The sequence below is a fragment of the Physella acuta genome, unplaced genomic scaffold (assembly GCF_028476545.2).
Source record: "Physella acuta isolate Inbredline_101_S28 unplaced genomic scaffold, ASM2847654v3 ptg000464l, whole genome shotgun sequence".
In the NCBI taxonomy this organism is placed as follows: domain Eukaryota; kingdom Metazoa; phylum Mollusca; class Gastropoda; family Physidae; genus Physella; species Physella acuta.
Window position 1 is genome coordinate 403,120 of NW_026731983.1, and position 17,177 is coordinate 420,296.

The window sequence follows — 17,177 nt, forward strand, 5'->3', positions numbered from 1 at the left end:
TTTACATTGCTGTTGTGTGGTGTTTTGGATATAGCATACGGGGTCGCTTGGTTGGGGAACTAATGAAAGATGGGGTTAGCTTTGGTTGGGGAACTAATGAAAGATGGGCTTACCTTGGTTTGGGAACTAATGAGACATGGGGTTAGTTTGGTTGGGGAACTAATGAGAGATGGGGTTAGTTTGGTTGGGGAACTAATGAAAGATGGGGTTAGCTTTGGTTGGGGAACTAATGAAAGATGGGCTTACCTTGGTTTGGGAACTAATGAGACATGGGGTTAGTTTGGTTGGGGAACTAATGAGAGATGGGGTTAGTTTGGTTGGGGAACTAATGAGAGATGGGGTTAGTTTGGTTGGGGAACTAATGAGAGATGGGGTTAGTTTGGTTTGGGGAACTAATGAGACATGGGGTTAGTTTGGTTGGGGAACTAATGAGAGATGGGGTTAGTTTGGTTGGGGAACTAATGAAAGATGGGGTTAGCTTTGGTTGGGGAACTAATGAAAGATGGGCTTACCTTGGTTTGGGAACTAATGAGACATGGGGTTAGTTTGGTTGGGGAACTAATGAGAGATGGGGTTAGTTTGGTTGGGGAACTAATGAGAGATGGGGTTAGTTTGGTTGGGGAACTAATGAGAGATGGGGTTAGTTTGGTTGAGGAACTAATGAGAGATGGGTTTGTTTGGTTGGGGAACTAATGAGAGATGAGGTTAGTTTGGTTGGGGAACTAATGAGAGTTGGGGTTAGTTTGGTTGGGGAACTAATGAGAGATGGGGTTAGTTTGATTGGGGAACTAATGAGATATGGGATAGCTTAGTTGGAGAACTAATGAGAGATGGGGTTAGTTTGGTTGGGGAACTAATGAGAGATGGGGTTAGTTTGGTTGGGGAACTAATGAGAGATGGGTTTGTTTGGTTGGGGAACTAATGAGAGATGAGGTTAGTTTGGTTGGGGAACTAATGAGAGATGAGGTTAACTTGGTTGGGGAACTAATGAGAGATGGGGTTAGCTTGGTTGGGGAACAAATTAGAGATGAGGTTAACTTGGTTGGGGAACTAATGAGAGATGGGGTTAGCTTGGTTGGGGAACTAATGAGAGATGAAGTTAGTTTGGTTGGGGAACTAATGAGAGATGGGTTTGTTTGGTTGGGGAACTAATGAGAGATGAGGTTAGTTTGGTTGGGGAACTAATGAGAGATGGGGTTAGTTTGATTGGGGAACTAATGAGATATGGGATAGCTTAGTTGGAGAACTAATGAGAGATGGGTTTAGTTTGGTTGGGGAACTAATGAGAGATGGGGTTAGTTTGGTTGGGGAACTAATGAGAGATGGGTTTGTTTGGTTGGGGAACTAATGAGAGATGAGGTTAGTTTGGTTGGGGAACTAATGAGAGATGAGGTTAACTTGGTTGGGGAACTAATGAGAGATGGGGTTAGCTTGGTTGGGGAACAAATTAGAGATGAGGTTAACTTGGTTGGGGAACTAATGAGAGATGGGGTTAGCTTGGTTGGAGAACTAATGAGAGATGAAGTTAGTTTGGTTGGGGAATTAATGAGAGATGGGTTTGTTTGGTTGGGGAACTAATGAGATATGGGATAGCTTGGTTGGGGAACTAATGAGAGATGGGGTTAGCTTGGTTGGGGAACTAATGAGAGATGAAGTTAGTTTGGTTGGGGAACTAATGAGAGATGGGTTTGTTTGGTTGGGGAACTAATGAGAGATGAGGTTAGTTTGGTTGGGGAACTAATGAGAGATGGGGTTAGCTTGGTTGGGGAACTAATGAGAGATGGGGTTAGCTTGGTTGGGGAACTAATGAGAGATGGGTTTGTTTGGTTGGGGAACTAATGAGAGATGAGGTTAGTTTGGTTGGGGAACTAATGAGAGTTGGGGTTAGTTTGGTTGGGGAACTAATGAGAGATGGGGTTAGTTTGGTTGGGGAACTAATGAAAGATGAGGTTAGTTTGGTTGGGGAACTAATGAGATATGGGATAGCTTGGTTGGGGAACAAATGAGATATGGGATAGCTTAGTTTGAGAACTAATGAGAGATGAGGTTAACTTGGTTGGGGAACTAATGAGAGATTGGTTTTTTTGGTTGAGGAACTAATGAAAGATGAGGTTAGTTTGGGTGGGGAACTAATGAGATATGTGATAGCTCGGTTGGGGAACTAATGAGAGATGGGGTTAGCTTGGTTGGGGAACTAATGAGAGATGAGGTTATCTTGGTTGGGGAACTAATGAGAGATGGGTTAGTTTGGTTGGGGAACTAATGAAAGATGAGGTTAGTTTGGTTGGGGAACTAATGAGATATGTGATAGTTTGGTTGGGGAACTAATGAGAGATGAGGTTAACTTGGTTGGGGAACTAATGAGAGATGGGGTTAGTTTGGTTGGGGAACTAATGAAAGATGAGGTTAGTTTGGTTGGGGAACTAATGAGATATGTGATAGTTTGGTTGGGGAACTAATGAGAGATGAGGTTAACTTGGTTGGGGAACTAATGAGAGATGAGGTTAACTTGGTTGGGGAACTAATGAGATATGGGGAAGATGCCACTCTCTCCTGCACCAGAATCTAGAAAAATATTTCAATATTTGGTTTCAGTTCTCTGTACCTGCAGTTGAAAACGTGATATTCCAGACTACCAGACACCAAGCTGGCTCCAGTACACAGTACCAGACAGTGTGGTTTGGTTACTGGTAGCTAGGCTCGTTCTGCTACATTTGTTTGGCCTTTGATGTGTTCTAGCCTATTAGTTATTCATATCATTACCTTGTGCCTTTGATGTGTTCTAGCCTATTAGTTATTCATATCATTACCTTGTGCCTTTGATGTGTTCTAGCCAATTAGTTATTCATATCATTACCTTGTGCCTTTGATGTGTTCTAGCCTATTAGTTATTCATATCATTACCTTGTGCCTTTGATGTGTTCTAGCCTATTAGTTATTCATATCATTACCTTGTGCCTTTGATGTGTTCTAGCCAATTAGTTATTCATATCATTACCTTGTGCCTTTGATGTGTTCTAGCCTATTAGTTATTCATATCATTACCTTGTGCCTTTGATGTGTTCTAGCCTATTAGTTATTCATATCATTACCTTGTGCCTTTGATGTGTTCTAGCCTATTAGTTATTCATATCATTACCTTGTGCCTTTAATGTGTTCTAGCCAATTAGTTATTCATATCATTACCTTGTGCCTTTGATGTGTTCTAGCCTATTAGTTATTCATATCATTACCTTGTGCCTTTGATGTGTTCTAGCCTATTAGCTATTCATATCATTACCTTGTGCCAACCCCATGTTTTATTATCATTACATTGTGGACTGACACATGTTTAAATACACTGTATCAAATAATGTGGGTATTCGTTGGTAGCAAGGTCTATCTCTGGTCATTTCTCTCCCCTTTTTTTGTTTTAGCATAATGCTATGGCACATAATTTACTTATGGTCTACGCTATGGCTTGTCATACTTTATACGAGGACATGCATATTTCTCCAAAAAGGACATAAAAAAAACTAATGCTAAAAACTTTTCAACTGTTTGTGACAGAAAAAATATTTAAGTTTAAGAATGATAAAGTTCCCATTCCAAACCTGACGGTCTTTGGGACTAGTGAGATAGTAGTCACCTGTTTCTGTGAACTTGGCATATGAAGGGATAGTGTGGTCAGCTCTATGCCCAGCCGCCTTTACTTTCCCTAACGTGAGTTAGGTACTCATCAGAGCTGAATTGACTCAGTGACGATCTACTGACTTGAACCCTGATTCAAACTCGTGACTTACGGGTTAGCAGTCTAGCTCTCTACCGCTAGGCCACTCTGTTCCTTTTTAGAATGTTACATTTCTTAAAATAACCAAGGTATTTTAATATGAAATACAAAAAGTTGAAAAAAAAATCGGAAAGTTGAAACTTTTCACTGATGGCTAAACTGATGTAAGGTGGTTGTTCTGGATATTAAAAACATCTAATAAAAGATTCATACTTTTGAAATGTCCAATGAAGATCCGCCTTGCTATCACCTCTGAAAAAATTATTAGCCGAATATCGCCTTCATTCTTTTACAGAAAGTTGAAACCGCTTTTATCTTGTCGAACATGGAATCTTGTACACCAGACCACATCATTTGATTTACATTTTTTCAAAACGAACTCTTAAAAAAATTAATTAAAAAACAGAAACACGACACCACGCAGGCGATCAGTTTAATTATTTTAGTTTGAAATTAAGTTAAGTTAATTGACAATAATGGATGAATACCATGTCATTCAAACTAGCAACTGTTCGGGATATCAGTCCCCATAATGTTAGATTATATGGCGCTAATGGCATTTCAGGAACAAAGTTGCTTTGTACGTTTTCAGTGCGCTTCACGCTTATTGCTTCAGGGTTTATCGTTTATTTTTTATTTGATGTTTTAATTTTTTTTAATGTTTTTCCTTACGTTTGCCATAAACTATGATCCTTCTTGGGTGGCTGTCTCTTGCATTCTTCTATTTATATCATCAAATCTCTTTTGTTGATCGTGTTTCAGCTCTTCTATAAGATTTTCATATTTTTCTCTCTGATTTTTCAGCTCTTTTTCAAAGTTGGTTTTCATTTCTTCAATATATCTAACAGAGAAAGCGCTTTCATCAGAAAACTTCTTCTCCAGAGATTCCAAGGCTTTAGTGAGTTCTTCCTGCTTGGCCAGTATTTCCTGGTCAGTCTTAGTTCGAGGTGAAATCTTGTCACTGGGTGCTAGGACTTCCGTCTCATTAGAGCCGTGTGTGGGTTGCGGCTGATCAACGGTTGCACTGGCTTCTTCTAATGTAGCCTCGCCAGTTATCAAGAGCTTCTTTAGCTCGGTTACAATAGTATCGTTGATTTGCTGAATTCTCTCTGAAAGGTCATACGTTCGTTTGTAGAGTAACCTCTCAATCGTTGAAATCAAATCGTCAACAGGATTGTCTATGTCCACGTCAAAGCGGTATGTATTGTCGAATAAGAGAATCCTGCCTTCGAATTCATTCATGAAATCCCTAAATGCGCCATCTTGACTTTGGCACCACTCGTTGAAGATTAAAGCTTCAAAGTCTTTGGCGTCCTGTTCTTGCTGGAAGATGTCCCCGCAAGTGATGATTAAAATGCCGAAATCTCGAACAAAATTGTCCCCGAATATTTTCTTTAAAACCTGAACTGTGACCTGCTCTTCGTATGTGAACCTATTGCCGTATTTCAGCACAAAAAGGAAGGCATGATAGCCTTCAGGGTTCACTGCCAGAGCCACCTTTGTGGCATCGATTAACTCCCCTATTGACCGTTCATTATCCAGTCTGGTGTTACAAACTGACAGACCGTCGACTACTTTGATAAGGTGGCCTTCGTACTCCGCAATATGGTAGTCAACTTTTTGAGTTGAACAAGATCCACTAGATCTGTTAGAAAACCTTCTGTGCCCTACGATGGTATTGGCTGTCGCACTTTTGCCATTTCCAGATTTTCCAATTAATAGGACGTTAATCATGGGATCCAATGGTGTGCAAGTTCTCAGCTAGAGAAAGAAAGAAAAGAACACATTGTAATGCTTAAAAAAACGTTTTACATCAGAAACATTTTGCAGTCTTTTGTTCCAGTGATTCACGTGAAAAGAGGAAACCCCCACACCAAACAGGATGTAGAATCCAGATATCAACTGTGATGAGCACTCCTACCAATAGTACTTGAGTAGACAGTCATACTTCACCCAGGTGTTTGTTTGCATGACTGACTTGTGAGTCATACTTTACGTGGGTGGTTTTTTGCATACTGACTTTTATGTCATGCTTCACCTGGGTGGTTCTTTGCATGACTGACTTGCATGTCAAGCTTCACCTGGGTGTTTGTTTGCATGACTGACTTGCATGTCATGCTTCATCTAGGTGGTTGTTTGCATGACTGACTTGCATGTCATGCTTTACCTGGGTGACGTTTGCATGACTGACTTGCATGTCATGCTTCACCTGGGTGGTTGTTTGCATGACTGACTTGCATGTCATGCTTCACCTGTGTGACGTATTGCAAGTTTTGAACTCGAACCCGGTAGGCCTACTAAACCTCGGTTTTTTGAGTTAACATTGGCGCCCTCTACCCTTATACCCCTTTACTAAACCCTTCGTGTAACTAGTGATATGTTTTAAAAATTTAGTTTGTTTCTGTGCTATTAATATTAGGTGATACGTAACGTCTTAAATGTCCCATGACAAATGATCTCTGATAAAATATCCCAGTCAAAGTGTTTCAAGTAAAAATTATTCCTAAACACTAAATTACAGGACGAATTATCTCTAAGACAAGTGATCTCAAGGACAAAATATTTCAAGACAAAAAATATCAGGACATACATTGCGTGAATAAAATATCGTAGAAAACATTTTCAGAGTAAAATAATTACAGAATTTAAGAGGATTTTGTTCGAAAAAATAAAACTGAAAATTATTTTTATGCGGAGTGGGACGTGACCTGAAAATGACTAGATTTTATTGGTCGTTATTCGTGTCATCTAGTAGACATTACAGGTTAGTTGTTCTTGTAATCTAGTTGACATTACAGGTCAGTTATTCTTGTCATGGAGTGGACATTACAGGTCAGTTTTTCTTGTCATGGAGTGGAAATCTATATTTAAATATGAACAGTGGGTAAAAAGAAAAAAAAAACATCAATATATGACGCTCTATTAATACACCACAATCTGATAACTATAGCCAATCACCAATCCTCTCCAGTACGTACACGAAAGACTCTACCACCATTTGTAATACACTAAAGGGAGATCAAAACGATCATTACTAGAACGCACTGAAGACAATAAATGATCGCTCTTGTTCAGGTCGAGCCGAGTTCGATCCTCAAAATATCAATGTAAATACGCCTTTTCATTTGCAATCTAGGTTTAGAATTCGAATAATCTCCTCGATTCTTCAACTCGGTATTGAACCTTACCAAAACATATTTGAAGAATTTCCATTATGTATTTATAAATATAACAACATTGTTGGCACGTTTCTAGGCGGCTATTTATACCGTACATATAGGCTAGTACCGTGTCAACAGTGCTTTCAACCTCCCGGATGGTCTATAAATGGAATGTGCATACATTTGTTGTGCACAGCTGTTCATATTTTATTTATTTAAATCCATATACAGACTCACCATATCTTCACTCATTTCCAACGTTAGTCGTTTGTTTACACTTTCAAAATCAGGTCTGCAACCTTGCGCTTCTTTTATGGAAGATGTAGCTATGGTATATATATATATATATATATATATATATATATATATATATATATATATATAAGTCTAAATAAGTGTTTAAAATATGTCGAATAATGGAAATTATCCTTTATCCTGGCATAACTCCTGTAATTAAATTACCACCAGTTTCTTCCAGGCATCTCTTTGGGGCGTCCCCCCCCCCTTAAGAAAGGTTACCGTCCCTTACCCCGAACGTGATGAAATGTATATAGAACATACTTTTACCAGTGTCCACCCCCCCCCCCCCCCCCCCCGGAAAATGTCCGCTCCCCCCCACCATGAAATTATCAAGGCCCCCCCCCGGTGAAGAAGTCTGGAAGAGACACTGATTACCCTTATCGGATATGATAAATAACAATTGCGAGGTGTATGCACGACATGCTGATCTGTGTTTTCTTTCTTAACGTATAGGGCTACTCAGAAGATGGGATGTAAAAAACAACATTGATCTGTCTCAACAAAACTGAGCTCAGTAAAAATTTAATCATTAATACCTTCGCAACAGTCTCATTTTTTTTAAATGTTAAATAGGCCTACCCTCCAAAAATTAGGAAGATTTGCAACAAGTTCTTGACTATTACCGCGAAAACAATATTATTACACCAGAACCTTTGTGACCACACATGTTAAGGAGGGTATATTTTATTTAGCAGACGAGAAACTGTATGATTTAATGATACATTGATCTAATTATAAACTGTACCTGGAACACAGGGTAAAATATTCACCGCGTCCTTATTTATTGTAGTGATCGGACAACTTTCTTTACTTCCCATCCTCAAATAAACCCATTTGTTTCTGTGTGAAAAGAAAAACTTGAAATGGATTAAAACTGATTAATTAAAAAAAATACGAAAGTTAGGTTACTATTTCTAGGGCTGTCCATGGCCTCAAATTATGAAGCGTCAACAGCAATAGAACTGCAGCGTAAGACTTGACCCCTACCAGTAGGAGTGATCAGTTTGCTGTCCACCTAACTACCAGTTTTGTTGACCAGTTTGCTGTCCACCTAACTACAAGTTTTGTTGATCAGTTTGCTGTCCACCTAACTACCAGTTTTGTTGATCAGTTTGCTGTCCACCTAACTACAAGTTTTGTTGACCAGTTTGCTGTCCACCTAACTAAAAGTTTTGTTGACCAGTTTGCAATCCACCAGTTTTGTTGACCAGTTTGCTGTCCACCTAACTACAAGTTTTGTTGATCAGTTTGCTGTCCACCTCACTACCACTTTTGTTGACCAGTTTGCTGTCCACCTAACTACCAGTTTTGTTGTCCAGTTTGCTGTCCACCTAACTACCAGTTTTGTTGATCAGTTTGCTGTCCACCTCACTACAAGTTTTATTGTCCAGTTTGCTGTCCACCTAACTACAAGTTTTGTTGATCAGTTTGCTGTCCACCTCACTACAAGTTTTGTTGTCCAGTTTGCTGTCCACCTCACTACCAGTTTTGTTGACCAGTTTGCTGTCCACCTCACTACCAGTTTTGTTTACCAGTTTGCTGTCCACCAGTTTTGTTGTCCAGTTTGCTGTCCACTTCCCTATTACTTTTGTTGACCAGTTTGCTGTCCACCTAACTACCAGTTTTGTTGACCAGTTTGCTGTCCACCTCACTACCAGTTTTGTTGACCAGTTTGCTGTCCACCTCACTACAAGTTTTGTTGACCAGTTTGCTGTCCACCTCACTACCAGTTTTGTTGACCAGTTTGCTGTCCACCTCACTACCAGTTTTGTTGACCAGTTTGCTGTCCACCAGTTCTGTTGTCCAGTTTGCTGTCTACTTCCCTATTACTTTTGTTGACCAGTTTGCTGTCCACCAGTTTTGTTGACTAGTTTGCTGTCCACCAGTTTTGTTGACCAGTTGGCTGTCCACCAGTTTTGTTGACTAGTTTGCTGTCCACCAGTTTTGTTGACTAGTTTGCTGTCCACCAGTTTTGTTGACCAGTTTGCTGTCCACCAGTTTTGTTGACCAGTTTGCTGTCCACCTCACTACCAGTTTTATTGATCAGTTTGCTGTCCACCTCACTACAAGTTTTGTTGTCCAGTTTGCTGTCCACCTCACTACAAGTTTTGTTGTCCAGTTTGCTGTCCACCTCACTACCAGTTTTGTTGACCAGTTTGCTGTCCACCTCACTACCAGTTTTGTTGACCAGTTTGCTGTCCACCAGTTTTGTTGTCCAGTTTGCTGTCCACTTCCCTATTACTTTTGTTGACCAGTTTGCTGTCTACCTAACTACCAGTTTTGTTGACCAGTTTGCTGTCCACCTCACTACCAGTTTTGTTGACCAGTTTGCTGTCCACCAGTTTTGTTGTCCAGTTTGCTGTCCACTTCCCTATTACTTTTGTTGACCAGTTTGCTGTCCACCAGTTTTGTTGACTAGTTTGCTGTCCACCAGTTTTGTTGACCAGTTGGCTGTCCACCAGTTTTGTTGACTAGTTTGCTGTCCACCAGTTTTGTTGACCAGTTTGCTGTCCACCAGTTTTGTTGACCAGTTTGCTGTCCACCTCACTACCAGTTTTGTTGACCAGTTTGCTGTCCACCTCACTACCAGTTTTGTTGACCAGTTTGCTGTCCACCTCACTACCAGTTTTGTTGACCAGTTTGCTGTCCACCAGTTTTGTTCACCAGTTTGCTGTCCACCTAACTACCAGTTTTGTTGATCAGTTTGCTGTCCACCTCACTACAAGTTTTGTTGACCAGTTTGCTGTCCACCAGTTTTGTTGACTAGTTTGCTGTCCACCAGTTTTGTTGACTAGTTTGCTGTCCACCAGTTTTGTTGACCAGTTTGCTGTCCACCAGTTTTGTTGACCAGTTTGCTGTCCACCTAACTACCAGTAGGAGTGATGAATTGACTATCCACCTCCCTACCTGTACATTGACATATAAGTCCCTGTCTCAATCACAACACTTTTCTTTTGTTGATTACATATGAATGACCAAACATTATTCTGTAACTAGATTCAATACGAAGCCCCTATCCGTTAAGTCACACAAATCACAATCTTTCCGCGACATTTTAAAATGCCATCGCTGTTTGCGACCAATTGTGTAGCATATACTGCTACTCACTCTGACTTTACTTGCAACTCTATACTTTCAAGTAGAAAACTGTAGTTCATCATTGTCGATAGTCTACCAACATTGCTTTCGACATACAACCCAAACGTTTTACAAAATACTTTATAGGAATAATGACGACATGAACAAAAAACAGTTTTATTTCATGTATCTAAATAAGCTAAATCGTGCACATTGATTACATAGAGAAAATAAGCCATGCTTAAACCACCTCCTGTACAATATAACCTTAAATAACATACATTACACTTACATCTACTTAATACAAATAGCTACACGTTTTTTAAGTAAAGCTTTTGATGATAATTCGAACTCTACATTGAGATTGTTACTTAAATTATTATAATATGAAACTTATAACTGATGTTATACGTAACTTATTTTAGCTTAAATACATATGTATGTTTTGCAGATAAACTTTATACTTACATTGACTGCTCAATGGTCGAATATTGGAAGATAGACATACAGAGCAGTGTCCTTTGAACGCTCCTCTATCTCTCTCTCTCTCAATCTTTATATATATATATATATATATATATATATATATATATATATATATATATATATATATTTATTCATTTACATATTAAGATTTAGTTTCCAGCTGAGATATAATCTCTACTGAATGACACTTATTTGATCAATATTTATTTGTCTACACTCTATACTCTATGCGATTGTCTAATCAAAATTGTATTTCAATATTAAATTATCAATGCTACATGACGTTCTAAATTTAAAATTTATTCATACCACTTTAACATTTAGGTCCAGTTTTGGAAACCATTCAATAGAAATATTTAAAATAAAAACAATGTGTTCCTAAAAATCTCTGTCGTTGAAAAAGAAGATGTTTTTTGTCAACTTTAAAACACTTGATGCGGAAATGGTGCTTGATTTTCGAAACATGGTGCGCAATATTAAACATAAATAGTAAAGTGATAAATTGAAGCTTGTTTATCTGCAGGTTTCAGAGTGTTTCATTACTTAAACATTTTTTAAAAGTTATATCTTAGCCTAATCGTCATCACTTCACTATTAAAAATAAAAAAAAAATACTTCAAAAATGTGTATAAATGTTTAGGTAACACTAGCATTTGATCTGTTAACCTTTCCGTTATAAAATTAACTTTTTTATTCATATTCTCAAAGACCACTAATCCTCCACATTATTCGACTTGTATTTCTTCTGTGATTTCTACTCCTTACCAAGTTGATCCTTAGTTATCCCAGTATTTTATTTCTCAAACATTAGTTCATCGTTATTATCTAGTAATTTTTAATTTACAGAAACACTAAAATTGACTACTAATTAGGCTTCTATTGAGACGTTTGACCTTTACTTATCTCATTTAACGTCTTTATATTTGTTCATAGTCCACTGACCTTTTTAAGTGCTTATATTTTTTTATCAAAATCTCGTTTCTTTCCGACCATCTATCTATTCCCTGGCTTGCAATCATCTGTTTTTGATAAGGAAGAAATGGGCATCTTGGTCAGGGAAAGCGCACCTTGTATTACACCTATACCCTAGCAGTGTTTCTTCCAGACTTTTTTCTCCGGGGGGGCACTTGAAATCTTCGGGGGGGGCGGTAAACTTTCTTCGGGGGGGCGGACACTGTTAAAAATATATATTTTCTATATAAATTATATAAATTTCATTTCGTTCGGGGGGGCGGTAAAAAATTTTCGGGGGGGCTTTGCCCCCCCGAAGAGATGCCTGGAAGAAACTCTGTACCCTAGTGTCGACTTTCGAAATCGCACACTCGCGTTTTATCGCTTAAGCTTTCCCCTCTCCGTGATTTACATTTCTATTGTCTTCTGTCCAGACACCTATAGTTTTGCTCAGCTTCTCTTGTCATAATATTTTAAATATATTCTTCAACCATTTGCTTAAAAAGTCTTGATTCTTTTTTAGTGTCTATCTGTTGTCCATGTCTCCACGTACCTAATTATATAACGTTTTTGATAAAATTATAACAAAAGTATGTTTTCCTTTAACATGCCACATCTTGTTTTAATAATTGTTACAAAATTATGTCTAATATACAATGTCAAACTAATAAAATATGTATATATAACCATGTTTATATAGCTTTAAAAATGCAACCACAATAGTCATGGTTGAATAAATCAATCGATGCACGATGGAGCTTTAAAGGCTATAAACACAGTAGAAAAACAAACAGCACGTGTTGCATTCTACAGTTATCTCTAAGTGGTCCACATGTTGACCAAGATAATTTTGCATCTTTTAACAACATTCTCACACGAAAATGCAAGTCATTCATCCATTTTTAATACTCTCAAATTACATTATAATTTTGAATCTTTAAACAACATAACCTACTCACATGAAAATGCAAGTCATTCATCCATTTTTATACTCTCAAATTACATTATAATTTTAGAGAGTACAGCATTCATTATGCACTTACGCTCTAATAAACTCACAAAATAATTATGTTAAAAAAATTAATTTAGAAAAAAAAGTTGATCTAAAATTTGGAAATATTTATATATATATAAATGACAAAAATATAAGTTGGTAGGCCTAGTTTCAAAACTTTAATTTAGTAGAAACTGGTAGATGGATAGGGCCCTACCGCTTTATGCAAATTTTCACCTGAATTATGGTACCTGATATAGTAATAATTGTATCTGCATACAAAGCGCGTAAGTAACACAGGATGACACTACTGCAGTTCCAATTTGAAGACTAGAAAATGCGTTGTTTTTTCTTTAGTTCCTACTTAACATTTAAACCTCTTCCAATTTTTAACTTTCGATATCCTCATTTATTGTTTCAACGTTAACCATTGACTGTTCCAGGTTGATTTCCGGCTCCAATACCTCTGCTGTCTCTTGATGATCGCTATCCTTGTCTCGCATTCTCTGCTCCATTTCTTCAATTTTTTTCTGGAAATACTCTTCGATTTCTTGTTGTTTTTTCTTAAAAAGCTCGAATTCCCTAATCAGATTTTCGTATTCCTCACTTTTATCTTTCAGCACGAATGCCGATTTGGGTGGAGAATCTGGGTAGTCAAGTGGTGAATACGTGGCAGGCATACTTTGGCTACTTTCACATGACACCAAGTCTTCATTCTGAATACGGCTGTTGGTGACTTGTGTCAGCTCGACTTCTGGTCTAGTTTCATCCTGGATCTGATTTTGGATCTGAACTCTTTCAAATCGCTTGTTGGTATAGCGGCGAGCGCTAAGTAACTCATCGACTTTATTTAATAATTTTTCGATTTGTTTGATCTTTTTCACCTGAGTGTTGTTGTCGAATAAGATGATTCTATTGTCACATTCTTCTATCAAATCTTTAAAGGCGCCGTCTTGTTTTTCGCACCATTGGGGGAAGGTTGTTCTCTTATCTAATTTTCCACGTTGTTCTTCCTTGAAAATATCGCCGCCGGTAATGATTAAAATACCGTTTTTTCGTAGGAAATTATCTCCAAGAACTTTTTTTAAAGTATCAACCGCATCCTTTTCTTCATGAGTGAACCTGTTCCCATATTTAAGGACCAGAAGAAAGGCATGATAGCCTTCAGGATTGGCTGCCAGAGCCAGCTTAGCGGCCTCAGTTGTCTGCTCAACTGACCGTTCTATGTTAAGTCTGGTGTCACAAACTGTCAGACCATCCACGACTTTTAACGGACGACCTTTGTGTTTGTAGTCGCGCTGTAGAATTGTTTGGTTAACGAAGACGTGGTTGATCCGCTTTCGAACGTCTGTTCTCTTACTATTGTGTTTCCGGTGGCACTTTTGCCGTTTCCGGTTTTTCCGACCAGTAGTAAATCAATCCTTGGTGGTATGCACTAGGAAAAAAAAAGAAGTTCATGTTGCATACACATTTGGTATAATAACATGTTACATAACAAAGTATACACAGTGTCACTTCCCAAACAGTCGATTAATGACTTAATTGGCTTCATAATAATTACGGAAGAAATAAATAATGGGTTAGAGTGTATCGACTTGAATATGTTTGTTGATATAGAATATGTGTGGTGTGAGTATGAGCAGAATGACGTAGTTGACAAGTTGAAGGTGGGTAGGCGATGATTAGATAACAAGCATCAATTTTAATTTTGACGCTAGGCAAAAATAACAAGGAAATAATTTAGTATTAACGGTAGACTTGGATGATAGACGAATCAGTTACGTTTTTTTTACTAACACCCAATATGGTTTGTATAACCCTAGACTTGAGTAAAGTTATTGAACACACAAAAATTAGCCAATTCAGTCCACATTTGTAGTAGATAGTCTAGTTGCAGAAATTAAATTCTAATCCAACATCGGCTGTTTCTGGAGAACAGCGTGGTCTAGCTGTAGAACAGCATGGTCTAGCTGTAGAGCAGCATGGTCTAGCTGTAGAACGAAAACCACATGCTCGGATAGCGGGTTCGAGGTAGTAGGTCGTCTACTGACCAATGTCCACCCAGTAGGTCGTCTATTGACCAAGGTCCACCCAGTCTACTGACCAAGGTCCACCCAGTAGGTCGTCTACTGACCAAGGTCCACCCAGTAGGTCGTCTACTGACCAAGGTCCACCCAGTAGGTCGTCTACTGACCAAGGTCCACCCAGTAGGTCGTCGACTGACCAAGGTCCACCCAGTAGGTCGTCTACTGACCAAGGTCCACCCAGTAGGTCGTCTACTGACCAAGGTCCACCCAGTAGGTCGTCTACTGACCAAGGTCCACCCAGTCTACTGACCAAGGTCCACCCAGTAGGTCGTCTACTGACCAAGGTCCACCCAGTAGGTCGTCTACTGACCAAGGTCCACCCAGAAGGTCGTCTACTGACCAAGGTCAACCCAGTCTACTGACCAAGGTCCACCCAGTAGGTCGTCTACTGACATAGGTCCATCCAGTAGGTCGTCTACTGACCAAGGTCCACCACTAACCCAAACAAGTGAGTCCGAAGTACCAATGCAGGAAGCAATAGCTGGTGGGGAACGTATGCTTTAAGCGGATGGGAAGAAATTATCGTCGTTTAAAGTTCAAGGTAATATTGGCAACGTTTTATTTACATTATTATAGCTATACTAAAGTGGTGCGTGGACTATTTAAATTCAACTCATCAAAAGACCTACTATTAACTAAAATAAAGATTTTAACTTTGTCTTAAAGTAAACAAAAATTCACATGACATGTCAATTTGCATTGCAGAATTATATAAGTTTCAAAAAATAAAAATAAAGAAATCCTGCTAATTAGCAATATTATAATAAAGACAACGAAAGGGAAAAAAATATAGCCAAAACTAGATTTAAGTATATATCAATATGTAGGTGAGGGGGGGGGGGGGGTGAAGTATCACCATCAATATAACAAAAATCTATCACTACCTAATATATTCACACAGCAGCTATAGTGGAAATTCTTGGTTAAAAATAGCAGCGCGAGTTTCAGGTCGAGCAAAAAAAAAAACTTTTTAAAAATTTGCTTAATTTTTATTAAAATTATAAAACTAAATTTTGAAATGTTATAGTAGAATAAGTAGTTTCCTCTCATATTTGTTCAGTAAAAACTTTTAGTGGCAGCAAATAGGAAGAGAATAATGTTTTAACTCCTGCAAAATTTTTATCTCCTGAGAAAATAGTTTTGAAACACGATCAGTAACTTGCGGTCTCTAAAAGACAGTTATCTATACATTCATAGTCTGTGGGTGCATCTTAAGCAAAAAACTAACCAGTTCACCGTTGTCAAGCAGTTGATAGTTTATAATCCTTCCATCTCCCCTTTCATATAATTTAGGGATCATTAATTATAGATAATGACTAATCTAATGTCTAGTAGATTCAACATGTGAAAATATTTCAGTATCATCAGGGATGAATGTATATGGAAAGCTACGAAATCGTAGAGTTAAAAGAGTTTGAAATGGAGTTACTAGATTTACTAAAAATCCTGTCAAATAATATTTGAGCCGCTCGTACCATATTAAAATGTAATGCATGCATATCACCTTACATGCTACTCAACAAAACATCAAAATAAATTATATAATACTGACTCTTATACAGACTTACCCTCAACTTTTGTTCCTGCCTTACAGTATGTGGTCTGCTAGTATTTATCTTGCAGCCATCTTTGTATGTGGAAGAAGGGTCATTATTATAATATATATATGTATGTGTATATATATATATATATATATATATATATATATATATATATATATATATATATATATATATATATATATATATATATATTCTTTATAGTTATTTAAATAGTAGTGTATAATTTATTTTCTCCTTTTTTGTGCATTATTACATAAAAACTTGTTATTAAAACGTTTTTTATGAATTTTTTTTCAGTACTTCCTATGTAAAATATAAAAGGTGTGTAATCAATATTTAAACCCTACCTGAGAGGTCCGTGAATAAAGATTCATTTGATGATGAGGCAGAGCTTAAGTCTGTTCGTCTCTCACTTGGTCTCCAAGGTGGAACCAACTGTGGTCCAATTGTTGGCCCATTAGGGCTATATGGACTCATGCCGCCGCCATAAGGTGGCCTGTAAATAATTGGGCCTGAAATGGAATTTACATTTAAATATAAACTTTTTCAAGTTTTCTAAAAGAAACACGGCATACTTAAAACTCAAATTACGCAAGATCGTGTAATATTTCATATATGTTTTTGACTAAACCTCAGAAACCATTTAAAAAGCCATTCAATAAACAACAGCTACGTTAACTTATTTTGGTTTTAAAATAAAACTAGATTTCTCTCTTACAATTTCGAGTTAATTATATCAGTTCATTAATAACTGAAACGGAAATAGTGCTTGATTTTTACTTTCTCGTA

At 37.8% G+C, this 17,177-nt stretch overlaps 1 protein-coding gene across 3 annotated transcripts in view; it reads right to left on the minus strand.

Annotated features, from left to right (window-relative positions):
* Positions 1 to 4,189: 4,189 nt before the first annotated feature.
* The window catches only part of LOC131943638 (uncharacterized), a 123,562-nt gene continuing 110,574 nt past the window's right edge, over positions 4,190 to 17,177 (minus strand). Inside the window, exons 1-5 of one of the 3 annotated variants that reach the window (XM_059303842.1) lie at positions 11,104 to 11,222; positions 10,777 to 10,861; positions 7,976 to 8,070; positions 7,168 to 7,256; positions 4,190 to 5,530 (exon numbers count right to left, since the gene is read on the minus strand). In XM_059303842.1, the coding sequence (XP_059159825.1) occupies positions 4,454 to 5,530; positions 7,168 to 7,256; positions 7,976 to 8,070; positions 10,777 to 10,814 (1,299 nt within the window). In that variant the 5' untranslated portion in view covers positions 10,815 to 10,861; positions 11,104 to 11,222 and the 3' untranslated portion in view covers positions 4,190 to 4,453. Of the gene's footprint in view, positions 5,531 to 7,167; positions 7,257 to 7,975; positions 8,071 to 10,776; positions 10,862 to 11,103; positions 11,223 to 17,177 lie in introns of those variants that run through there. The other 2 variants (XM_059303844.1, XM_059303845.1) reach the window with 2 other exon arrangements.